The sequence below is a fragment of the Podarcis vaucheri genome (genome assembly GCF_965113315.1).
Source record: "Podarcis vaucheri genome assembly, chromosome: 3".
NCBI classification, from domain to species: Eukaryota; Metazoa; Chordata; class Lepidosauria; order Squamata; family Lacertidae; genus Podarcis; species Podarcis vaucheri.
Genome location: NC_138761.1, coordinates 84,180,968 through 84,208,175, shown reverse-complemented (window position 1 = coordinate 84,208,175; position 27,208 = coordinate 84,180,968). Strand labels below are relative to the sequence as shown.

The 27,208-nt window shown below is 44.0% G+C and overlaps 1 protein-coding gene across 2 annotated transcripts in view; it reads right to left on the bottom strand.

The window, feature by feature from the left end:
• The window catches only part of UBE3D (ubiquitin protein ligase E3D), a 56,075-nt gene that overhangs the window by 26,672 nt on the left and 2,195 nt on the right, over nt 1–27,208 (bottom strand). For both annotated transcript variants that reach the window (XM_082216954.1, XM_082216955.1), the window contains exons 2-8: nt 26,113–26,312; nt 23,774–23,864; nt 14,314–14,548; nt 11,125–11,194; nt 9,898–9,967; nt 7,798–7,906; nt 6,146–6,315 (exon numbers count right to left, since the gene is read on the bottom strand). In XM_082216954.1, coding sequence (XP_082073080.1) covers nt 6,146–6,315; nt 7,798–7,906; nt 9,898–9,967; nt 11,125–11,194; nt 14,314–14,548; nt 23,774–23,864; nt 26,113–26,312 — 945 coding nt within the window. The remainder of the gene's footprint in view (nt 1–6,145; nt 6,316–7,797; nt 7,907–9,897; nt 9,968–11,124; nt 11,195–14,313; nt 14,549–23,773; nt 23,865–26,112; nt 26,313–27,208) is intronic.

Sequence of the window (27,208 nt, the reverse complement as noted above, 5' to 3'; positions counted from 1 at the left end):
TCTCTCACCTGCTATCAATTAAGATCTTCACCATGAACCCTTCTCCAGATGCCCCCATCTTTAGAGATTCAAAAAAGAGAGACAGAGGGGGTTTTCCCAGGCATGACATCAAAATTGTGGGGCACTTTCCACAATATAGTCCTCTATAAGGGAGTTCTCTCCATTAGCATCTTTAAAAGGACCAGGCAAAGCCTGTCCTATTACTTTAGACTTTTAAGGGCCTTTAATTTGGAGTGGGGCAACTTCTGTGCAGCTAAAATACAGTCCAATGTACAAAAACAAGAGTCCCCTTTGTTGTTCTGCCCAGTTTTTCCACTTTTGGTACCACCCACCACTTCTAGTTCCCAAAAGGTTCCATATAAGAAAAGACGGTTCTCAGAATGGGAGGGGGGAGGGAAACACTTCTCACACCTCTGCAATAGCCTGACATGGTATAATCCAAGAAAATCATAGCCTAAAATGCCCTGTCCAAGCAGCGCCCCCTCCCATCCCACATTAATCAAACAGGCACAAAGCTTGCATCAAAAACTAGCTTTCAGCTGTGGTGAGGGAACTTGCCATGTACAAAACTCCAGAAAACCATCTTAACTTTCACTTGTCCTTGTGTATTTTGACAGTACTCTTGTCCACTAGAAGACAATCATTATTTCCCAAGTCTTTCCTTGTTAGCTTAGCATTTGCAATGAAAATTAAAATGATTTTTTTAAAAAAAATATTCTGACAGCTACATTACTAAGGGATTTATTATCCCACCATTACCCAAGAGATGTCTTGTCTTGCAATTTCTACTAATGGTGCAAACGAACTTCTTGACAATATAAAAAGGGGATTGGGGGGTGGGGGACATGAGAATCAGAACTCTAATTAGAGCATCTAATTCTGTCTTTTGAGTACATAATGTTTCAGGAGATCAGTTATGTCTTTCAATGGATTAAGAGCTTGATATATGAAATCCACAATAATATTTCAAATTACAGAAAGTGATTACTAACTGCAGGGAGATATACAAACACCAAGAACAACAAAAAGCCCACACTCCCTTCTTAATAAGGTATCTCAATAATAACGGGCAATAAATGTAAGATTTGTCATTGAGTTTTATGGTACACAGTACAGCAGAAAATGGATCTCTGGAAGCAGCTTCATTATGGGCAAATAGCTGTGCAGTGAAAGAGACAAGTTTGATGGCCAGGCCCCACTTCCTTCATTATGTAGCTACAGAATACCCATTTTTAAACAGATCTTTCTTTCCATATACTTGCAGTGTATAAACCATTGGTGCACAACATGTGGCCCTCCAGATGTTAAGGGTAGAATGATGGCGAGGGACTATGGGTACTGTAGTCTAGCAACATCTGGAAGGTCACATGCTTCCCATAGCTGGTTTCATTTGTGTACCTCCATGAGTTGGACACAAAAGAGTGGTTGCCAGTTAAAGTACAAAATGAGTCAAAGCAACCAATGCTATCCAAACTAGGGCTGAGCCAGTAAGAAGTGGTTTATTATGTCACCACTTTCAGAAATCTTTTAATGGATCACTGCTAAAAGAACAACAAATGTTTGCCTGCCTAGTAAGCATGGCCCCAAACAACTTCCCTGATTGGCTGACATAATTTGGGAACCCCTGTACTCACCTGTAATGAATGACCCACTTTGAATATGTATTCAAGATCGAAGATTTAGAAACTCAAGTGAGACCAATTTCCATAAAAACATACAAGAAACTTTATTAAAATAAAACTTGGTAAAAAGCAGGCTGAGCAACAAAGCAAAATACTGTACTTTTCTGTGTATAAGACAAGGTTTTTTTTTACTAAAAAAAAATGTTAAAAGGGGGGGAGTCTTATACATGGGGGCAATCTCCCCCCATTTTCTTAATTTTGAGTCCCCCAAAATAGGGGGCATGTTATACACAGAAAAATACAGTATCTTCTAAGGTCCAAACAGTCACTGACCATCCATGCTGAAAGCTTGTTATGCTCACTGCAGCCCAGGTTTTAAGGGAACACTGACTATGTGCGTTCACCCCTTCCGCCCAATGAAATAAGTATGTGTCTTTAATTACCATTCAACACTGGCCTTGAGGTCTTAATGAGAGGCATCTGTGTTTAGGCTTATTCCAGGGATTCAAACAAATTCCCATGTAACCCGCAAGCTAATCTTAAAGGACTATATCACCACATCACCTAAACCAGATTAATTCATTTAAGTGATCCCAGGTGTAATTGATTAACTAGTACAGCCTTCCCCGAACCTGGTACTATCCAGATTTTGGACTCCCAATTCCCACCTCCCAAGCCACATGGATGATGGTCAGGGATAACATGTTGTGGTGCAACAAAATCCAAAGGGCACCAAGTTGAGGAAACTCAAGCTAGTGTCTTAACATTGTTATCTTCACTACATGATTCTTCATTGGCCAAGATAATTATGAGGGAAAGAAAAGCACTAAGAAAGTGGAAATGGTGTAACTTAATTAAAGCAACAACCCCCTCAGAGAATGATCTGAAGGCACATGCTGTAATTTTACTTCTAAAGCCAATCAACTCTGAACCAAAGAACGACCTCAGTGCAGAATTGCCTGGCAACTATATGTCAGCTATTCTGAGCTCTTTGGGGGAAGAACAGGGTATAAGGGACTGATACAAGTTTAAGAAGTGAGGCAGCTTTGCTCCTAATACAGTTCCATGAGCAGCCTTGAGTCTAAAGCAAATACACATTGCTGAGTGTGCTGAATATTGATGACGTGTGTTTATAATCTATATCTGTGGGTATCAGTGAAAGGAACACAAGAGCAAACTCAGAATAATCTGCATGTGAACATGAGTCACTTGGCCCAACCTGCCCGTGATTCTAAACACACTATTTGGATGTTAAGTCCAACCAACTTCAAATGGAGTTTACTTATGAGAGCAGGTGCTAAAGATTGTGCTCCAAGACTATTACAGATAAAGATAATCCACAGAAGTCCCCAAGCTACCCAAAAGCAGCTTCAACAGCCAAGTAAACACTTCTATGAGGCAGAAGCTAAGGACTGAGAGCAAATGTAAATTACCCAGAAGTACTGGGCTGAGATCCAAAGAGCCTGCTGCATGAGAGAAAATAAATTGTTGTGGTGGGACCAAACTTTACCTCATACTGCTTTTTTGTTTTGATTTTTGCATAGCTCGGAGCAATATTCTGGTGTTGCTCAGATGTCCTCAGTTGGATATGGATAGGGAGTACAACAGATAGCTAACCTATTATACTGCAACTGAGCTCTCCCAAAATACAGCCGACAAAGAAAGAGGAACGAGAATATAGCTTTATATGCTACCATGCTCAAGTGTACTCTGTATGACTGAAAATAAAAATTTAAATGGTTTTAAAGCTAAACCTTCCTTAAAATGATTAAGCAATCAGGTTTTCAATTTCGGTTTCTTGGTTTTAACAGCAAAAAACTTAAAGGTCACATACACACAAAAACCAATCAAGAACAAACTGATGATTCAGTTCACCAGCTTCTATACCGGAGGACTTAAGATTCTATTTTAGAAGGGAGTGAAGCCCAAAGCAAGTGATTAAATGTATCTCGAGTAAAGGCACTCAAAAAACAAAGAAGTGGTTTGTCTCAGTTTCTTTGTATCACAGTTTTTGCCTTCGGCCCTATCCAAACAAGCTGGAAAAAATATTGATGATGTTTTTTGTATCCTGTCTTTCCCAAAAAGAGCTCGTGAACATGGAGTTTATTTTAGACTTGTAATGTAGGATAACCTGAGAGAGTGTGAATGTCCAAGACCACTTGCTGAGCTTCAATGACTAAGTCAGGATTTGAATACGAATACAGCGGGTGGTGCTGTGGGTTAAACCACAGAGCCTAGGGTTTGCGGATCAGAAGGTCGCGGTTCGAATCCCCGCGACGGGGTGAGCTCCCGTTGCTTGGTCCCTGCTCCTGCCCACCTAGCAGTTTGAAAGCACGTCAAATGCAAGTAGATAAAAAGGTACTGCTCCAGCGGGAAGGTAAACGCCGTTTCCGTGTGCTGCTCTGGTTTTGTCAGAAGCAGCTTGGTCATGCTGGCCACATGACCTGGAAGCTTTACGCTGGCTCCCTCGGCCAATAAAGCGAGATGAGCGTCGCAACCCCAGAGTCGTCCGCGACTGGCTCTAATGTTCAGGGGTCCCTCTACCTTTACCTTTCCCATATTGAACCTCATCACTCTAGTCTAACCCCATGCTAGTTACACCACAGTAGCCTCCTGCCTTATGTCCTCATTCAGTCTCTCAGAGGAGACAAAAATGCCCTTGCTATTATGCGGTCTGTGCATCAAGAGACTTGCCCATCTGTTTAAAATTATGAAGAAAGAAAGCCATTCAGCACCGCATATTCTGCACAAGCTTCTTTTAAAATGTCCCTTAAAGTTTTAAAAGAGCGAACAAATGAACTAGAAAGTACTTCATCCAGGGTATGGAGTGCAGGTGGTGGTTTATAAAAGAAAACCCTGTCAACCAACAGTCCTACAAATTTAAAGGCACCCCATTGCATCTGCTGCTTCAAAAGCTACAAAAGCATTAGCATGTAAATTGGTTCTTTACCACAAAAAAGCATTAGCTCTGCTTCAACCCTACTGACCTATTTAAATGCAGGTCTGTTTTTGCTGCCTTGTCCTCTTCCTTTGGCTCTCCTACAGGGTACCAAAGCTTTGCTTTCTAAACTGGCTCCCCCCAGTTCTCCCTTACTGCTGTAGGCAGGTTCTCCCCTCATCTCCCTCTGACCAGCAAGGGCTGGCTAACCAATAGCTAGTTACTGTTGACCAGCACCTGGTCATATATACACTTCTTCTGGCCCCTCTAGTCCAGCCCCGGCCAATCACACAGTCTAACTAAGAATTCTAAACCTGCAGCCACCAATCAGAATATAGAATCATAGAGTTGTAGAGTTGGAAGGGATCACGAGGGTCGTCTAGTCTAACTCCGGCAATGCAGGAACCTTCTGCCCAATGTGGGGCTCAAACCCATAACCCTGAGATTAAGAGCCTCGTGCTCTACCAACTGAGCCATGAACTGTGGTTCAAATACTTTCTACCCTTCATTTGCACACAGAGTTCTATCTCCAACCCCTCTTCAGCTGTCAGTTAAGGTCCCTAAGTGAAGGTTAAACCAACTTTCATCTGACCAGGCAGAAGACTTCCCTCACCAAACACATTACAAATGTAGATTGTACATTACGCACTACTCACTAAAACACCGTTTAAGCAAACAGGATTTCTTTACACTTAGACATAAATATCAGTACATATGTGCATAAAGTCATTCCCACCTTTATTCTCCCTGACTACTTTTAAGTCTAAAAACTCCGCTTCCATTTATGGGAATTATTCGTGAAAAATGAAGTTGTCCCACCTGTACAAAATTCCTTGCTGAAGAAAATACATTTGGAATCATTAAAACATGTGGAGTTAATAAAAGGTGAATGACTATAACTTCAAAGAGAAACTATGTTTCTTTTACATTGAGAATATATGAAAGGAATCACCCTTATCAGAAAAAATGTTCATGTGCCAGCTAAATGCATGGACCTTTAGAGAACATGGCTGTGTGAATAATGATGATGATGATAATTTACTACTTACAACCCGCTCATCTGGCTGGGCCTCCCCAGCCACTCTGAGTGGCTCCCAAAAGGATATTAAAATAATAGAGGCAAGGGGTTAAAGCTAGCCCTCACATAACCTTAAGGCATTTGGGGGGGAGTGAACAGATGTTTTATAACCTCATACTGCTTATATATTGCAAAATAAAAGCCAGGATCAGGAAGCCAACAGATGAAAAAGTAAGCACACTAAAGAAGCCCATATTCCTTAACAGGGCAAGTACTAAAACAATTAAATTCTGCTCTATCATCAGTTAAAGCCATCAGCAGAATATAGACAAATATCCTCATACCACAATTATACCCACACTGTATTATATAAAATAGTGCAATATCTTGTTTTGTAGTCAAACACTATGATGACTTTGCTTCACCCATTTCAAATAGGTGAAATAAAACCTTTCTGTATTAGAATTCACTGGCTTAAATAAAAACAGTGGCGATTTGAACAATAGCAATAAAATAATAACCTGCTACGGTGTTTTAATAGAAGCGACATAAACAGCAGGTACTTACTCCTTATTTCTGCTTTTCACACAGGGATGGTAAAGGACTTTGATAGCCTTCTGACTCTTTAACGGCCTCAAATCAGACGACATATCATGTTCAAACACTGTAAAAATATTACTGCAGGCCAGCGTTCCTGAAGATTCCACCAGCAGCGTGTCAGAATTTAGTAGCCACATCTGTGAATGAAGAGACAAACCTACATGTTGTGGGTTTTGTTTTGTTTTGTTTTTAAAAAGGGGGTGGGGTGGGGGTCCAGTCCATTTAAGAACATAAGAGCAGCCCAGCTGGGTCAAACGAAAGCCCAGTTAGGCCAGGTCCTGTTCTCATGGTGGCCAGCCGGATGCCTACAGGGAGCCCACAAGAAGAGCATGAGCACAACAGCATTCTTCCCACTCATGCTGCCTGTCAACTGGCATTCAGTGGCATCATGACCAGCAGCCATTCATAGTCTTGTCCTCCACAAATTTGTCTAATCCCAATTTAAAGCCGTCCAAGTTAGTGGCCATTGCTACATCTAGTGGCAGCAAATTCCATAGTTTCAAGAACACGCTGTGTGAAGAACTGCTTCTTTATGTCTGTTCTGAATCTTCTAGCATTCAGCTTCACTGGATAACCCCAGTTTCTAGTACTATGAGGGAGCAAAACTTCTCTCTAACTACTTTCTCCACACCATGTATAATCTTATAGAGTTTTCTCGTGCCTGGCTCCACCCTGCCCCCACCTACCCACCTTTCTTAATTAAGAAGTCCCAAACACTGTAAGCTTTCCTCATAGGAAAGTTAATCATAGAATAATAGAATCATAGAGTTGGAAGAGACCACAAGGGCCATCGAGTCCAACCCCCTGCCAAGTTGCTCCAGGACTCCTTGAACAATCGGGCTGCCCTCTTGCTATGTTCATTTCACTGACTGGTTAACTTTTTTGCATACACAGACAGAAGCACACTTATAAACATGGAGTTAAAGGGCAATGAAACTTCAAATCCAGCATTCCCATGATTATGATTCATGTGTACCTAGAAGTAAGTCCTACAAAGTTAAATGGAATTTACTTCAGGTATGTGTATTTATAGTTTATTATTTGTTTATAGACAGCTTCTCATCACCAAAGTAGTTGGACCCTATGGCTGCAGCCCTAGATCCCAAATCTAGGGCACTGCCCATGCAAATCCTGTTCATTTACTATAGATGACAAATTTTGGAAGTGCTATAACAATGGACATTCCATGGCAAATGGTGATGAAGTCCTGACTTCCCTTACACAATGCAATTGTGCCAATAATTTCAATTGCATTTTGGAATTTCTGTAGGAATGCAACTACAATTCAACCCTACATATCTACTCGCCCCTTAAAGAGGAACAGTGCCACTGAACGCAGTCTGCCCAGAAGTAAATCCCATTCAGTTCAATGGGACTTACTCTCAGGTAAGCAGGCATAGGGTTGCAGCCTTTGAGTGCAATCCTATGGACAGTTAACTGGGATTAACTGTCCCTCAGATCTACGTCTGAGTAGACTGTGCATCAGACTGCACTGTTAACTGTTAGAAGAATTAACAAAGTCTGCTTAGCAAGGGTGAGCAAGCTAAACAGCATGGAAAGATTTGGAGCCAAGTCGTAGGATATCACAGTATGAAAAAGTTAACAGGTCTGCAACTTACCAAGATGTAGGTTGTCCCATCAGTTCCTTGTATGCTGAACCTAAATGTGCTTCTAGCAAAAGAAAGCTCTTCAAGGCACTGGGCAACAACACTTTGTATAAAGGGAGACCTGTTTTTGAAAAGCAAAGATAGCTTAATAATGACTGCCATTGCATGAAAAGCAAATGAGTACGTAAAAGGAGAGAGAAAAATCAGGGCAAGGCTTGTTGAAAAATGAGACATTTGCATTTTCCAGTGCCATTGTTACCTATGGAAGAGGTACCTTTCAGCCCCAATCACACAAAAATATTTAGTAGGGCTTTGGACAGCAGAAACAGCAAGAGTAGTAAAAAAAAGGACATGGAAGTATCATCAAAGCATGAAGAATGCAAAGGGCAGGAATAAAACAGTGTCCTGTTCAAGATGCCTTGTTGAGGTAAAACTGGCCCATTAACTATTCTGCAGTACAGAAACAAAAGCAGTTTGGAGTTCTTTACATGTAGTAATCAACCAAATTTCTGTACCTTCTTCCTTAGCAATGATTCCCCACCCCCACTATACAATAAAATGTCACACCTGATCTAATACAGTACTGCATTCCAGAAGGTTCAAGGCAAAGGGAATGCACTTAATGAAAATAATCCCCAGCATCTTATAATGTGAGCCTGACTGTATGTACATGCCAGACCTCAACCCTGTCCAAAAGAGCTTGTGGCCCTTTTCAGGACTAACATATAAACACAAATGTCTATTGTCTCTTCAGCATATCCTTATTCTCTCCTATCTCTAAATTTCTGACTCCTGGCATAGTGCATACACAACATGTGCTGAAAAATCTTCCACCTCCATAAAGAGAGAAACTAATCCATATAATCGTCATCACAATGCAAGGTAGTTGCAGCACAGGTACAGCTGATGAAATTTGTTCAAAAATGTTTTATTTAAAAGCCATCCCTCCAATTAAAAAAAGGAAGAAAGCTCTAATTGAAACTGATTGCTGTGCAGGTTAGAAAAAGATGGTCAAGTATCAGCTTGTAATTGGCAATTATATGTTTCATGGCAGAAATTAATTACAGCAACTTTTAAGTTTGCATAATTTGCCACTGATTAACCCTAAAACTTGCTACAACAGCAAACTAATGCTCAGGCTGGGGATTATTAATACTGTTGTAAGCACATCATAAACTGGGATGTTACAAGGGCATTGCAAGGATGATAACAGCGGTTTTCAAGGGCAGGATAACCAGTAGGAATACTAGGGAAAGCAGTCAGGGGGGCAAATGCAAGTATTAACTGTTTCGGTCACATTGTGAATCTGGCTTTGCACTATGCCTTATAATGAATAGTGTAGAACAGGTGTGGGAAAACCCCTTTGGCCCTTCAGATGTTGCTGAACTCCAACTCCAAATATGCTTGGCCATTAGCCATGCTTGCTAATGGGAATTGCAGTTAAGCAACATCTGGAGGGCCAAAGGTCTCCACACCTGGTGTAGCAGGATGATAAGCCAAGAGAATACAGTAGATTAGTGCGTGACCTGAACATCATCTATAAGGAAGATACATGGAGAGGAAACACATATGCCAAAAGAGTGCATTCAAAAGCTGAAGTGCAGTCTAAGAGCTTGAGTAGCACACAAACAACCCAAGCCATAATGTGTCTAATACCACATATCACATCTGTCTGGGCAAGCAGAGGGGAGGATAAAAAAATATTCTCTTCTCCTTTGCCCCCTGAATAGATTATCCATACATGATTAGATACAGTTCAGGCTTCTGGAATGGACTTTCGGTTCAAGGAAGAAGAATGCACATTTCCGTCTACTGGGAAGAAATATAAGCACCTTTTAAAAAGTTTGTGATGTTTGATGGCTACAGAGTACCATAGAAACTGGCACCCCTTAATCAGCCAGATGATTTTTGACTTCAAGAATTCCATTTCCTAATGCCACAGTCTAATTAACACTTCTTAGCAGGAGAAAGAACAGAAAAAGCAAGGAATGCACTTAATTAACATGGTTTCAAATACCATTAAATCTATGTTATATTTCATGAAATGTACAGGAAAAAATGAAACAAAGGCAGAACTGTTGAAAAGTTTAAAAATGCAGAATTCTTTCACACCTTGGTACCATGTCAAAACCTTCTTCAGATGGCTGAACAAACACTTCAGTGAAATAGTATTTTGTGGCACCTAGAAGTAAAAATAATATAAGTATCTGTACTATATTTACCAAATGCAGAATAAATCTCAGAGCTGAAGCCTTACTGAGTCACAGGCGTGGGACAAATAACTAATACATAAACCACACATATACTACAAGGAGACGGAGTGTATTCAAATGGGAAGGGGGCTTCAGATGTAAACTGCCCTCTTGCTCAAAAAATTGCAACCATTTTGAGTCTGTCCATAGATCTGGATCAAGCTTTGCCCACTAAAATTTCATGTCAGACTGCTGGAGTAGGGCTGACTAAAAACAACACATGACAAGCCTGACTGATAAACCACTGTTACCCCTAAGTATTTCAAGTTATTTAAAATACTCACATCCAAACTCTCTAATTTTTCAAGAACACTTTCAACAACAAAAAACAAAGAAGAGAAGAAATCAAAACAGTTATCAAAGCATATTTAAAAATAGTAGCATGTTATATATTTGAAAAGGTCTTATGTTTCATATATCCTCCCAAGCCAGCAGCTGCTGCAGACACCAGCAGCCATTTGAATTTTTGTAGATTATTTTTATACAAGTCCTGAACCACCTCATGCTCCATGTGATTCTCAACCATTAAAGGGTCTGTAGACCTGTAGTGCTTTACCTTTGCTTGCTTTTCTATTTTTATTTTATTTTAAATGTTTAACTAAGCCACAAATGAACAAATAAGTTACCCAAAAAAATACATTAAACTGGAGTTCATTTTGAAATAATTAATTTCATTTCCACACAGGACATTAAATGGGATTACTGGAGCCCAATAGCAGATTGATATTATTAAAAAAACCTCTCCCAAACACTGGCCTGCAAACCTCTATGAATAATGGTGATATGTAACTGAACTTATCTGCACACGCAACTGGGCTTCTCCCCTTCACTCATCCTCCTGAAAACTCTGCTTACCCCCCAAAAACTGCTCCAGAGTGTTGGAGGACCCTGCAGAGCAGATTTGGGCAGGGCAGGGAGAAGAGAAAACTAGTAGTATCGTGCCACAGCCCAAGATTTCTATTGTACAAATGGGTGGCCATCACTGGATGTCACACAGTGTTTTTATAACTGGTGCAGCACACAAAAACATCCTCAAGCTGCAAGTGATTGAAACAGCCCAGGGATCCTTTGTTCACATACTCCGTACCTGAGGAGTGAACCTCTCCCAACAATGTCTTGCAGCGTCTGCAAATTACTCTTCTATTTGCCTTTGAATTCTGTAGGGCAAAGAAGCAACATTTACAGACTGAGAGAGACTGACACACAAACACACACACTTGAATTTTTAAAATGTTATGTCAAAATCAAAGCAAAGGGTTAAGTTTATTAACTTCATAGGTTTACTGTTCTAGCCAATGGCCATGACAAACATATGGCAATAGTATTAATAATACAGAACATACACCCATAATTAGAAACCATCATCCATTATGTAAGAAAGAGAAGTTACCAGACACACCAACAAACTCAAATCCAGCTTGATTTCACCTCTGAATCACCACAACAATTTATAGAGATTTTATCGAACTCCTTTATCCTGATTTATTTTGCAGTCAGCGAACAGAGGGTCACTCTGTGTTTTGAGAAGCTATTATTGTCACTCAAAAGAAAGGGAACTATTTCTGCCTGGTGCACCTGCTTGCTTGTGTGAACAAAGGTTTCAGAAAGCTGTCTCTTGGGTCTCTATATAAGGGGCAGGCTAAGAGATAATGAGTGATGTCTTCCACCTGAGGCTGACCACAAATACAAAGACTTCTGGGCACAGGACCTTGTTGTAGTGGCCAAGTTAAGTCTATTGAAACAACTTCACTCAAACTTTTGGTTGCATTTTGCATCCCAGAACAAATGGCTTCATTTTGATTTCAAACCTCAGTTATCGTATTCACATTAAGGGAGACTATTGCCAATCCAGAAAGACTAATCACTCCAGTCAACCTTTTAAAAACTATTGCACTTGGTCCCAGCTGTTACAAATTTGTGTCAGGATCTGGCTTCCTCAACCTCGACGCTCCAGATGTTTTTGGCCTACAACTCCCATGATTCCTAGCTAGAAGGACCAGTGGTCCGGGATGATGGGAATTGTAGTCTCAAAACATCTGGAGGGCCGAGGTTGAGGAAGCCTGGTCTAGACCACCCCAAAGACAGAACACAAGGGATCAGCTGTTAAACACATTGCAAGCATGGCACATGGGGATATAATATCTCAGGATGGGATTCACCCAATGCCACCCATCAGAGGGAGGACTTCCACTTGCATATTGGGACTTTCCTCCCTCTCCTTCCCCCACACAACCTCCCCCAATTGGAACAGGAAGGTCAGGAGGACCCCTAGAACGATGCACAGGGGCAGGGAGAGAAAAGGGGGATTGTTCAATATGGCACTGAAATTCTTGTGCAGATTTCATAGAATTTCAAAGAATGGTAGAGTTGGAAGGGGCCCGAAAGATCATTTAGTCCAATTCCCTGCAATGAAGAAATATGCAGCTGTCTCATACGAGGGCTGAACTTGCAACCTTCACCTTATCAGCCCCATGTTCTAAGCAACAGAAACGTTTGGAAGAGTGCGATGCTGAATTCCACCCACATTGTTTAAGTCTGAAGACTTCTGCATGGGGTTTGCTATCATGACTTAAAAGAGTACTGATGCTGTAACTTAAAATGATCAGGAACATAGGAAGATTTACACATAAGAAAAGGAGGAGAAGCAATATTTATATAAAGGTAAAGGGACCCCTGACCATTAGGTCCAGTCGTCACCGACTATGGGGATGTGGCGCTCATCTCGCTTTTTTGGCTGAGGGAGCCGGTGTACAGCTTCCGGGTCATGTGGCCAGCATGACTAAGCCGCTTCTGGCGAACCAGAGCAGCACACGGAAATGCCGTTTACCTTCCCGCCGGAGCGGTACCTATTTATCTACTTGCACTTTGATGTGCTTTCGAACTGCTAGGTTGGCAGCAGCAGGGACCGAGCAATGGCAGCTCACCCCGTCACAGGAATTCGAACTGCCGACCTTCTGATTTGCAAGTCCTAGGCTCTGTGGTTTAACGCACAGCACCACCCACGTCCTAATATTTATATAGCCCTTCCTTAAATATTCAAAGCACTTAAAGGCAGCAATACTAACCCTACAAAGGTGGAAGTAAGCCCCAGTGAATTCAATGAGACTTACTTCTGTGCAGACAAGGCTAGGATTGCAGGAGATTCCAGGTTCAATTGCTACACACCCAATGTATTTTTTCTCTTGCTTAGAAGTACATGAGGTAGCAGAAGAGGAACGAGCTGAGAGTGTTTTCACCGGTTTGGACAAAAGTGGCAATACTTTTTGCCACACAAATTAAATCAATGTATCTTGTGTTGACAACTTTCAGCTCCTGGCAATCTACTCTCTTAATATCTTTTTTGTGCTTCTGCTCCAAAAGGTCCTTGACATAGTCAGGAAGAAAATACTTCCCCCTAGAGACAGCTGCTAGAATGCTGTGTGACCTCAAGGTGTTTAAAAATTGTATTAAACGATGATTTGCAGAAGAGATGCCATGTGCTGGGTCCAGACAGAAAGAGAGAGGAAGAGAGAGGAAAGGTGAGGGGGAGAATAAAGAAGGATCGGCTGCTATTTTGGCTTTTTTAACACACAAGTGCATACTTCAACAGCTCATTATTCAAAAATGTATTGCATGTCGAGTGTCAGAAGAATGAGTGAACTGCTCCACTGAAAAGTACTGCTTCAGGTGTTGTAGAAGAGCGGTCCTATGGTGCACGCTCTCTCTCTCTCTCTCTCTCTCTCTCTCTCTCTCTGTGTGATGGTTGCTTCAAACATTACTTTAATATTACTTTTTAATATTACAATTACCAAGGCAATGTTCACCTGAACATGTGAAAGGCTAAGCCTAGGGATGGAGGCAGAGATTTTGAGATCTTGACAGAATTAGCAGGAAGATCGGAAGGTGCTGTAAACCCTGTGAAACCTTGGCCTGCCAGGGTTTCCAATCACAGGGACAGTTTAAGTACGTTTAATAGAGAGTGCTAATTGCAAAAATACGTAAAGAGAAGCTGGTTGCCTGTGCCTGTTTTCATTGCTGATACTAGGGAAACAAACCTGGGCTCTTATGCATGCTCTCTAATAGCTCAGTTGCTTAAGAGGATGGTGCTGATAACACCAAGGTCGCAGGTTCAATCCCCATAAGGGACAGCTGCATATTCCTGCATTGCAGATGGTTGGACTAGATGATCTCAGATCTATGACTCTACCAATCAGATCTATAATTCTACCAATCCTCTAACAATCAAAACAAATGTCAAATGTAGGCTTGTCCATTATTATTTCTCCAGTGTACTCACGAAGACAGAGCCACTGCTTCTAGAAGGAGCACCCAGGGATTCTGAATGAGGGATTTCAGAACTTGGCCCAGTTGGCTCACTTCCTGAACTAATCAGGAAATAATTGTGCCCAAGGAAACAGTCTCCATTTTGTGGCTGAAGCACGCTGTCGTTGAAGGGGTTGGGGTGACAACACCATTCCTCCACCAAATCACCCCAGTTCTCACCGGGAAGGGAAAGAACTCTGAGAAACATCCTGAAAGGGATGAAAGTGAAAGGGTTAGTTGTTATGACATAAACCAATTAGTGTATGGACAAGTCATTTTGATAAAGCAGGAGTCATCATGATGCCATCCAGATGTTGTTGGTCTACAAGCTGGCCTGGGCTGATGTTAGTTGGACTCCAACAACATCTGGAAGGTCACAGGTACCCCAACTCTGCCCTTGGCTAACACAGTTCAAGAAAGGCGAGATTGGCCTGGGCTGATGTTAGTTGGACTCTGTCAGGGGATGATTAGCTGCTTGTGCTTAAAATTGTGCCCCCTCAGAGTTTGTGCGGCTCCACAAACCTGTGTGTGTGACAGAGCTCCTCAGACATGTCTGCTCTAGTCACTAGTAGAGTCTGACAGTGGCTGCCTGCGGAAACGTTTCCAGCAAAGAAGCTCCTTAACGGAAACGCGTCTCCTGGACTCACGACGTGGCAGCTTCCGGCGAAGAATGGGTCTCCCTACAGTTGCTTCTGACACCTCCCCGCTATTTTCGCTGGACGTGTCTCTCACCCCTTTCTCTCCCCTGCTGTTTCCTGCCTGGGCTGCTGCGTCTCTCTCAGCATTACTGAGATCCTCCTCCAGAGACCCCTCGCTCCCCCTGCTGGTCCCTGCTTTGGCTGCTGACTCTCTCCCAGTCTCTGGGAGCCCTACCAACTCCCTTTCCTCTGATGTCAGTTCCCTGACATCCACCTCCCCTCCAGGGCCCCCTTCCCCCCCGCCCCTACTCTCTCCTCTGGGCGGTGAGGAGCTGAAACCCCGAAAAGAATCCTCTTCATCTTCAGACGTCTCGAACATTTCCCTCCATCGGTTTTCGTTCCGGCTCGCTGAATCCTCCTCCGCCTCGGAATCAGAGAACCCCTCCAACTCTTCTTCTTCGTCGGTGGTGGCGAAGTATTCCCTCCGGAACCTCGCCACTGGCTGAGGTTTACGAGGGAATCTCTGATGAAAAGTTTCTATCAAAACCTCGTCATCTACATCCTCTGCCATGACCCAGGTGTTTTCCGACTCCGGCTCCCCTTCCCACATTACCAAATACTCTACTTGATCTCCCTTCCACCTGGAATCGAGAATCTCCGCTACATGGTAGCTGTGTTCTTTTTCCTCCATAGCTGGTCCCCTATTGACCCTCCCTTCTCTGTCCCCTTTATACGGTGACAGCAACGACCTGTGGAACACTGGGTGCAGCTTCATGTGGTTCGGTAACCGGAGTCTGAAAGCCACTGGGTTGACCTGCTGCGTGACTTCAAATGGGCCCAGCCTTTTGGGTCTTAACTTCTTACAACCCCCTTTGAATGGTAACCCTTGGGTGGACAGCCACACCTGGTCCCCCACCCTAATGCTTTCCCCTTCCCTTCTGGTTTTGTCTGCCTGCCTCTTATATTCCTCCTTCGCCCTGTTTAAATTAAGTTGGAGCTGGCGATGGATCGCTTCCATTTCTTCAACGAACTGTTCTGCAGCTGGAACGCTCCAGTTCTCCCCTTCCCCCCCTGGGAAGGCTCGGGGATGACACCCGTGATTAGCCAAAAAGGGGCTCATCCCCGTGGACACGTTCTCTGCATTGTTGTAGGCAAATTCTGCCAACGCCAGCTTCTCCACCCAATCATTCTCTCTGTCATTCACATAACACCTCAAATATTGCTGGAGGACACCATTAGCTCTTTCCGCCTGCCCGTTGGTTTCTGGATGACGGGCAGTTGAGAAATTCACCTCTACATGCAATAAGCTCATGAGCTTCCTCCAGAACCTGGAAGTAAATTGTTTCCCTCGGTCAGAAACCACCCTCAAGGGGGCGCCATGCAGCCTAAACACATTTTCCACAAACAATTTAGCGGTTTCTTCCGCTGTGACCGCATGTGAGCAGGCTATAAAGTGGGCCATCTTGGTTAACAGGTCTACCACAACCATGATGGCTGTTTTCCCTCTGGACCTTGGCAGATCAGTCATGAAATCTATTGCCACTGCCTCCCATGGCCTTTCCGGCGTGGGTAGTGGTTCTAATAAACCTGCCGGTGCCCGCCTCTCCCCCTTGGCTCGTTGGCATTGGTCACACCCTCTCACATACTCCCGCACATCTTCCCTGACCTTGGGCCACCAGAATTCCCTGGTAACCAGCCACATGGTTTTGTGTTGCCCAAAATGCCCTGCTGTGGGGCTATCGTGCAGTTGCTTGAGTACCTTTTCCCTCAATTCCCCTTCAGGTATATATAACGCTCCCTTGTAGTACAACGCCCCGTTTCTCTCCTCAAAACCCCCGGGTTTGTCTCCCTCCCTCCTGAGACCCCTGAGTTTGTCCTGGGCGTATTCATCCTGCACCGTTCCCTCTACCAGTTCCCTTTGCCCCACCAATGCCGCCCCACACACCCAGCGGTCCTCGGGAATGACATGGATCTCTTCGGGTGCACCCTCCCCCTCCAAATATTCAGGTTTGCGTGAGAGAGCGTCCGCCCTAACGTTCTCTGGGCCTGGCACGTAACAAATCTCAAAGTTAAATTTGGAGAACTCCTGGGCCCATCTCAACTGCCGTTGGTTGAGCACTCGCGCAGTTCTCCAATACTCTAGATTCTTATGGTCCGTGCACACTTGCACCTTATGTTGTGCACCAATTAGCAGGTGCCTCCATCTCCGGAAGGCCTCATGAATCGCAAGAAGTTCCCGGTCGTACACCGTGTAGTTCCTCTCGGATTTGTTCAGCTTTCGCGAAAAGAAGGCACACGGTCGCCACTCTGACTCCTCCTTCCCCGGCTGCAGAAGAAGCACCGCCCCTATGGCTCTGTCAGAAGCGTCTGTTTCGACCCTCAGCTTTTTTTGTAAATCCACATGCAGAAGTTGTTCATCAGAGGCGAAGGCCCTTTTCAGTTCCTCAAACGCTCGCTCCGCCTCCCCCGTCCAAACAAACTTCTTTTTACTGCTGAGACAGTCCGTGATGGGCGCCGTCAGGTGGGCGAAGTTTCGGATGAACTTACGATAAAAGTTTCCAAACCCTAGGAACCTCTGCACATCCTTCTTGGTTTTGGGTGTTTTCCATTCCAGCACTGCTTGAACCTTGCCGGGGTCCATGGCCAACCCCTTGTCTGACAAGCGGTACCCCAGGAATTCCACCTCCTTGGTATGAAACTGACACTTCTCCAGTTTCACCCACAGCCTGTTGGCTTGCAGCCTGCTCAACACTTCTCTGACGTCTCTCACATGTTGCTCCTCATTCTCTGAATACACCAACACGTCATCTAAGAAGGCCACGCAATTCTTGTAGAGCAAAGGCCCCAGTACGTGGTTCATGAAGGCTTGAAAACACGCGGAGCCTGTTTGTAATCCAAAAGGCATAACGAGGTATTCAAATGCCCCCAAAGGGGTGAACATGGTGGTCTTCCATTCATCCCCTTTCCTTATACGTATCAGGTTGTACGCCCCCCTTAGGTCCAGCTTTGTAAAAATCTTTCCTTTCCGCACCCTGGTCAAAATATCATCAATCCTGGGCATAGGAAAAGCCGCCGGCTCTGTCACTGCATTTAACTGCCGGAAATCACATACAAGCCTCGGCTTGTCCGTGTGCTTTTTATACACAAAAAACACTGGGCTACCCCCCGCTGCCTTGGACTCTCTGATGAAGCCTCTCTTCAGGTTCTTGTCAATGAACTCTCGCAACTGCTGCATTTCCCTGTCTGACATGGCATACAACTTGCCTACAGGAAGCTGTGCTCCAGGGAGTAAATTGATCTGGCAATCAAAGGGCCTATGCGGGGGTAGTTGGTCAGCTTCCTTCTCGCTGAACACGTCGCTGAGATCAGCATACTGTGGTGGCACCTTCCCCTTCTCCATTACTTCAGTCCCTGCCAGGGTGGCTTGGGCCCCTGCTGACCCCTTTTCCCCCCTGCAGTGTTCTAAGCAATGTGCTGAACCGAAGGAAACCACTCTTTGATGCCAGCCCGCCAGCGGATCATGTAGGGCTAGCCAGCTCATTCCCAAAATAATGGGAGCGCCTCCCAAGGTGGCCACATTAAACGCTATCAGTTCTGTGTGCCTTGCCACCCTCATTATCATTGGGACGGTCTGCAAGCTGACTCCTCCTCCCAACAGTTCCCTGCCATCGATCGTGGTCACCTGCAGGGGGTTGCTTAAAGGGATAGTCTGTATCTGGTGTTCAGCAGCAAACTCCTTGCTCATAAAATTGCAGGAGCTGCCTGAGTCCAACAGCGCCTTTATTTTTAGGGGGTGTCCATTTTGCAGCTCTAGCGACACTTCAATCACTAGAGCAGGTCGAGGAGCTTCTGGCACGGGCACTTTCACTGCTCTTTGGCCTGGCTGCAGTGCCCTGACGGTGGCAACCAGGCGTTGGCTTTTACATGCTCCGTTTCTCCCTGCTCTCCCCCCTCAACAGCTCCCACCATCCCTTGCCATTCCTTCCTCTGGGGGCAGACTCTGGCAAAGTGGCCTGGCTGTTGGCAGAGATAGCATTTCCGGGCTCCTTTTCCCTCCTTCTTAGCCCCCTCACTGGACTTTGAAACTGCGCGCGCGCGCGCTGTTCCGATTTCCATCGGCTCTGCCGGCGGGAAAGCTGGCTCAGGAATGTCTGGAATGCGGAACTCCTTCCAACGTTCCCCTCTCCCTTCCCGCCTCTCCAAGGCTCTTGCCTCCTGGCGCGCTCCAATGGTCAGCGCAGATTTGGTCAGCTGATCCATAGACACCGCCCTGGGGCTCCGGGACAGCTCGTCTTTCACAGCCGAAGAAAGACCTTCTTCAAATAGCATCTGAATGGGTGCCGCCGATAAATCCCACCCCAATCTGTGAATCAGCATGGTAAATTCAGTCCAGTACTCACGGACAGATCTGCTTCCCTGCTTGCAAGCCATTAGCTGTCTGCGCACCACCCCTTCCTCAATATCGCTGGAAAACATGATATCCATTGCACGAAAGAACTTCATAGTGTCCTTTAGGATATCATTGTGCGTTGCCATCAGGGGTCGAACCCAGTCTCGCGCCCCCTTCTCAAGATGCCCAATTACGAAAGCAACTCGCGATTCCTCATCAGGGAACTCATCAAACTGCACATTAAGGGCATATTGCATCTCTGTCCTAAAGGCATGGTAATCCTTGGGGTCCCCCCCAAACTTCTGCACCAATCCTGGTACCTTTCTGGGGAACTTAGTGGTTCTCCCCTTTTTGTCTGCATCCTGAGCCCTTCTCTCCTCGAGCCTCGCCGTCTGCAGCGCAAGTTGGACCTCCAGAGCTTGATACCTTTCTTCCAAGCTTGGACCAGCTCCAACCCCTGCCTCTCCGGTTCCGGCTGGGTTGCTCATGATGCTTTCTCCTGCACAGGCAGCGTACAGAGACTGTCAGACTGCTGTCAGGGGATGATTAGCTGCTTGTGCTTAAAATTGTGCCCCCTCAGAGTTTGTGCGGCTCCACAAACCTCTGTGTGTGACAGAGCTCCTCAGACATGTCTGCTCTAGTCACTAGTAGAGTCTGACAGTGGCTGCCTGCGGAAACGTTTCCAGCAAAGAAGCTCCTTAACGGAAACGCGTCTCCTGGACTCACGACGTGGCAGCTTCCGGCGAAGAATGGGTCTCCCTACAGTTGCTTCTGACACCTCCCCGCTATTTTCGCTGGACGTGTCTCTCACCCCTTTCTCTCCCCTGCTGTTTCCTGCCTGGGCTGCTGCGTCTCTCTCAGCATTACTGAGATCCTCCTCCAGAGACCCCTCGCTCCCCCTGCTGGTCCCTGCTTTGGCTGCTGACTCTCTCCCAGTCTCTGGGAGCCCTACCAACTCCCTTTCCTCTGATGTCAGTTCCCTGACAGACTCCAACAACATCTGGAAGGTCACAGGTACCCCAACTCTGCCCTTGGCTAACACAGTTCAAGAAAGGCGAGATTGCCTATATAGGTTAGTAAGTAGATTCTGGATGGGAGTCACCTTCACTCCTGAAGGAAATGTTAATAGAAGAAAAAAAAGCTCTTTTTGAACATGGGCAGAAGAACATACTGGTCAAAAGCTTAGAGATTAAGAAAACATTCTAGAAATGGTGGAGGCATTGCTGTGGGGAATTCAGTAGACTTAACATTATTTTATTTTTCCTTCAAAAGTGCTGCTTAATATGGTCATGCAGGTAAGTGTATACAAAAACTAAAAATAAAGAAAAAACTTGACAGTCTGAGGAAGTTGGGAGGATAGGGTGGGAGAGAAAAATAAATTAAACTTCATTAGCTCTTTCATAGTCAATAGGTGCCTTCTGAAATATTACATATTCTGAGTTGTATTCAATATAACACCTAAGTGAATGAGCATCAGAGCAAATATATCTTCCCCTGCCTCCCTTCACATGCCTCCAAAATCTGTCTGGGGTTTTCCCCAACCCTCCAGAGCAGTTGGTAATGGCATGGGGCAAGGAGAGGGGGGACTTATGCAGCCACAAAAAACAGCGGAATACCATCCATTAATTCCAGCAGTGCCAACTGCACTATTAGGAGCTTATCTTCTTCTTCTTCTTCTTCTTCTTCTTCTTCTTCTTCTTCTTCTTCTTCTGTCTTGCTAAAACCCATAAATCCAGTCTGACCAGTGACCAGGGCAGGGGGTGGTGATGTAATGTAAACATTGCAAGCAATGGCAGTTCTCTCATACCACTTCTGACACTCTGATCTTGTGCTAAAGAAGAAAGCTTGCCTCCTCTTCCCTACCCAACACTATGTTAGGATATTTCCGTTCCACCTTAAAAGAGAGCAGGATGTTTGTGTCACAGCCTGCGTATTTCCTGTTCACAGGATGTTTAAGTTTGCTGTTGCTTTCGTTTCTCTCTCTGTCGGAGACACTGATGCAGAACAGTCATGTCTTTCTTTGTTCTGATCAACGCTGAATAAAGCTTGTAAATAATACTCTCCGGAGTGCGACTTTTGCTGTGCATTATCTGCTGATAGAGCATGCATGAGCCCTGGAATGTGGCAAGGTATTTCTAGAAGAAACTCATGTCGCTAATTGCTGAATCTGCGTGACTACGGGAGATCGATGGACGTCCGGCACACGGCTTGGGCCATGATGGACTTTATCTCCCTGGCAGTATCCCAACACACTAAGCCATGGTTGAAACAGTCATGGCTTAAAACTACATACCACTGAACAGTCTTAGATTTCATGCAACACAGATTGAGCCTGGCAAGAATGCAATTATTTGGCTGATATTCAGGAAGGAGTTAATGTAACAGTGTCTGGAGCAGAACTCCCGTGCCCCCACCATCCTCTGCCTGATGGGCGTCTACATGATAAGTTAGGTAGATGTTAATGACACACATCAAACCAGACTCATATCAGACCTAAGAAAGTACCTTATACGTATACCAACACACAAGGCAGAGTGTGATAGTTACAAAACATTTTCAGTGTCTCGTTTAATCCCTTCAGTACTTGCTTCTACAATCTTGTGTAGCTTCTTTATTTTTGCAAAAAAAGCATTTACAAATCTATTTCTGTCAGACAGTAAAATAAAGCAAAAGGCACTCAATCCCGTGGATGTGCTTGGAACCTGGAGCAATATATTTCCCTAGCTTAATAACCAAGCCTTCTGTGTATGCTAGAAAAATAATACTCGAAACAAAATGTAATGCAGTAAGCTGAAGCTTAAACAGATGACACCTGCATTTCATTTTTCAGCGTACCCGCACTGCAAATGTGCAGTGATATTTGGGATTAATGAGGAAGGGTCAACGTCAGAAAAGTTAGTTTAAATGCCACTTGGCTCAGATCTCAGAGAGCTACTGAATGGCAGAAGCAATACCATGAAAAGGATTGTTCCCTTCCCTGCCAGCCATGTGCCAAAGCAGCCTTGGTCGTACCCGATTAGGGAAAACCAGCCATGGCCTCTCAGCAAGCTATATGGGAGGAGGGAAAAAAATATCTTTCTCTCACTACCATGATACCAAGAGAGTGTGGAACATAGGTCACATCCATAACGTACATTTTAAGCATGATTATTCTTCCCTCAAAGAATCCTGAGAACTGCAATTTGTTGAGGGTGCTGTGAGTTGTTAGGAGATCCCTATTCCCTTCGCAGAGCAACAATTCCCAGAATTCCCTGGGAAGAAGGATTGTTGGACCACCCTGAGAACTGTGGTTCTGTGAGGGGGCTAGATGTATCCTAACAACTTCACAGGACTCTTCACAAACTACAGTTCCCTGGATTCTTTGGGGGAAGCCATGGTTGTTTAAAGTGGTATAATTGTGTTTAAATATATAGGGCAGATGTGGGCACACACGGGTAGTAAACAAAGCAATGCATAGCACTGCAACGGCCCATGACTAAAAAACCAAGGAGGAGAAATATTCCAATAAGTACCGTTGTTGAGATCAACTAAAAATCGCAAAACAGCTAGCTAGCTTTCCAGAGCTGTTCCTTAGGTGTGAAGACACGATTTGCTTATTTTGAAACCTTAATAGCCTGCTCTTCAGCCAGAAGGCTCTCAGAGAGGTAGAGGATAATTAAAAATGTAACAAACAAAAAGAAATTGTGTTAAAATAAAACAATAAGGGGAGAAGACAGGGAGAACAATGAGTTATTCATAACTGACACAGATTAGAAGAAAAGGTCATAAATTCCTAGATCTTCAAATCTCTGAAGCAGAGTCCTAACATGGGGGGTGGGGTGGGGTATGAGTAACCTTTTCTAAGTCTGAGGGCCACATTTATTCCTGAGCAATCTTCCTGGGGCCACATGCCAGTGGCGGTCAGAGCCAGAGGCATAAAGTGCAAGGAATATAAAGTTTACCTTTGTAAACTTGGCTAGTCTCAGTTGTCCATCCACCCTCTCTATCGTCTATGTCAGGGTTTCCCAAACTTGGGTCTCCAGCTGTTGTTGGACTACAATTCCCATCATCCCTGACCACTGGTCCTGTTAGCTAGGGATGATGGGTGTTGTAGTCCAAAAAAACTGGAAACCCTGGTCTATACAGACATGTAACAGGCAGTATCAGAATTCAAAGACACATTCTACTCAGGCAAAGATTTGGAGTGCTAAATGGGGCCAGTGGGATGTGGGGAGAGATCCAGGAGCCAGAGAAAGACAGGCTGAAGTTCCCCACCCCTGGCCTAACGACCTAATCCACTACAGCTACATGTTTTTCTGCCCTGATCAGTACAAACTAGTGTTCTCTAGAAGTTGTCACTTGTTCGTTTGAGCTCTATGCAAACCCATTCATCCAGAGGCAAACTATAATGGGAGTACAGCACTTACCGGTTGTTTATTACGCTCTCGCGGCAAGACTGGCAGTAAAAGGTACAATTCTTTTTGGTTTTAAGGATGTCACCCAGAGCTGGTACCAGTTCTGAAAAGATATTGAATATTGCAATCCACATAACTTTAAGCATTAAAAAGCAAGCAATGTTACCATCCAGATTCACCCCGGAAGACATTTAGAAACTGCAGGATGCAGAAGGAAAAATATACCACATTTCAAGTAGTTCAGACCTATCATACATGGTACAATGTATGGTGGGCACATATTATTATTGTCATATAACACATAGTGGGCTGAAGATGACAAGGCTAATAGCCCAGCAAGAGATGAACCAGATTACGACATCTGGAGCTTTGTAGTTTAGAGGAAAGGCGAGTAAGAGAAGACATGACAAAATTATGCATGGTGCAGAGAAAGTGGACAGAGAAAAGTTTTTCTTCTCTCGTAATCTTAGAACTTGGGCTCATGAAGCTGCATGCTGGAAGACTCAGGACAGATCAAAGAAAGCACTCATAAAAGAAAGGCGCATAGCAGAACCATGGAATTAGCTCCCACAAGAGGTAGTGATGGCCACCACTTTGGATGGTTTTAAAAGAGAACTGTATAAGGGTATAAGGGTAAGGCCACCAATTGCTACTAGCCACAGTGGCTACTTTCCACCTTCAGTGTCGGAGGTGGCGTGCCTCTGAATGCCAGTTGCTGAGAATCACCGGGTGGGGGTGAATGCTGGCACTCAGGTTCTGCTTGTGAGCATCTGCTAGGCTACTATAAGAACAGGGTGCTGGAACAAGATGGATCCTTGTCCTGATCCAGCAGGTTTCTTATGTTCAGATCTGGCTTGTTGTCCACGCATTCAGCTATAGTAAAATACCTTTCTGTATTTTCTACCCAAGAGCATTCTGTCTGCGTTCCTTACTGCTGCTTAGATAAATACATGAATCTGACATTTGGAACATTTTGTAAGTAAAGCATTTTAAACTTACTTAACAGTGTGTGGTCTGTTCATTGCAAGTGGAGTAGAAAGAGAGGAGTACTGTTTACAAGTGGACTAAATGGGATAAAAGGGTCTAACCTATATTCCACAACACTATACAGCTGCTTGCCTTTTGTAAAAGTAAACTTTGCTACTGGGGCTCTCTGCTGCTGGAGAGCAAGTTTAGCCCTGCACTTTGAATCCAGACACCCAGCCAGTTCTTTTGTTATCTACCCCACATATGTGGGTCACCAGGATTATTTTTGTGGGCCTTGTTAAAATGGAAGCTACTTAAAAAATATCCCACTAATATACAACCAACTAACAAGATACCGTATTTTTCCGTGTATAAGACTAGGTTGTTTTACTTTAAAATTATGTGAAAAACTGTGGGTCGTCTTATACACGGAGCAATCTATCCCCTATTTTTTAAATTGGAGTCCCTAAAAATAGGGGGCATCTTATACACACATTGTCAGAAGTAATCTGCCACCCCAGGAAGCTGTAGAAATAAGCACAATTCCAGTCAAACAGCAACATAACATATTTTTAGTCATACCAGGAAGGCTTCTAAATGTACATGGATTAAAAAATGTAAAAAATAAAATAGTTCCCAATAATATTCAATATGCAACAGCTACCACCACAAAATTATATCATGCTAGCAAAGTGACATCATACAACAGCAATGCAAAATCCACACTTACATGCAAGTAACAGTCCAAAGCTGAATACGCTTACTTACATCCTATTCTTTTAAGGGAGGCTTACTCCTAGATAAGTGGGTATAGAATTTCAGCCTAAATCTAAGCTAAGCTTAACTAAGCTAAGCTTAACTATGGGAATGTACTGTAGCCAACATTACTGAAGAAAAATAAAAATAATTCAAAGACATGGGGCATTGTGAACTGACAAAATTTCAGAAACAGCATTCAGTTCAACTTAGCGAAACACACAATCTGAGTGCAGACTTATATCTCAAAAGGACTCAAAAAACTAGGCAAGCTAACAGAAAACTCTTATTTTAATCCTGCAATGCTACTTTGCCATGCATTCATTTTGCCTGTGAAGGGAGGTATGTTACTAACTTTTGTTTTCATTAGGACACAGCAAAGGGAGTAAATCCAGTTAAATCCAAGCTGGAGTTAACGAAAGAAAAAAAGGGAATCTGCCCACATTGTGAAGTCAGTTCAAGCAAATCTCACAGCTAAAAGTTAAACCATCCCCACATCTGGCATTTCTTTTTTGGTTCAATTGCCGTTTTTCTTGAAAACATACTTAATCCTTCACAGTTTGATCTACTTGCTTTACAACTTTAGGCAAAACGCTGGTGATAAAAATACATATATAAGTCACTCTTACTTGTATTATTGACACCTCCTTGAACTAGCAGTCTCATATGTAAGCCATCCCCAAGCACATACTGCAGTCCTCGACAGGAAGAAGGAACAATCCTGACCTCTGGTGGAAGGTTGATGGTCTTGCTGTGTTCATCATTTTTTAGCTCTACCAAGGACGGCATCACGGTAATATCCATGGGCCAGCTTTCTGGCTTTAGATGGCTAAAGATGTTTAAGAGAGACCGATTATTTTCCACTCAAAGCAGATTTTGAAGGACAAACTGATAGGCCTGGGAAAGCCTGGTTTTTTTATATGCCTTTCATAAATGTACATAATACAAATTAAAAAGAAGAAAGCAACCACAGACAATATCTAACATTAACTGGGCAGACTGCCCCTTCTTCTCCTAACTCCACCTCCAGGCAGCCTGCCATGTCACTCTCAAATCTGCTTCAGGGCGGTCCCAGAGGACATTTGAGGGGCAAGCAGAGGGGAGGGGGAATCTGTTCTGCAGATGATGCCCATCCTGCTGGCAGACAAACACCACTGAGTATCACCAAATATATAATAATTCACCAAACAATGAAAAACCAGCCACACACACAATTAAATAACAATTGATTTGAACAGCAAAGTGAAAAATCCAGTTTCCATTGTTTAACATACCCTTGGGTTCCATGAAATGCAACTCATTCAAATGCCTGGGAGAATAACAATTGTCTTAAGCAGAGGTCTGAACGATAAATATTAAGAAGCAATTACATATCAGTGAAACACAGCACTACTGAGAACACATATCTCAGATTCCTATTGCCTGCACGTAAGAGCACTTTAAGGTAAAGGTAAAGGGACCCCTGACCATTAGGTCCAGTCGTGACCGACTCTGGGGTTGCGGCACTCATCTCGCTCTATAGGCCGAGGGAGCTGGTGTTTGTCTGCAGACAGCTTCCGGATCATGTGGCCAGCATGACTAAGCCGCTTCTGGCGAACCAGAGCAGCGCACAGAAATGCAGTTTACCTTCCCGCCGGAGCGGTACCTATTTATCTACTTGCACTTTGACGTGCTTTCGAACTGCTAGGTTGGCAGGAGCAGGGACCAAGCACGGGAGCTCACCCT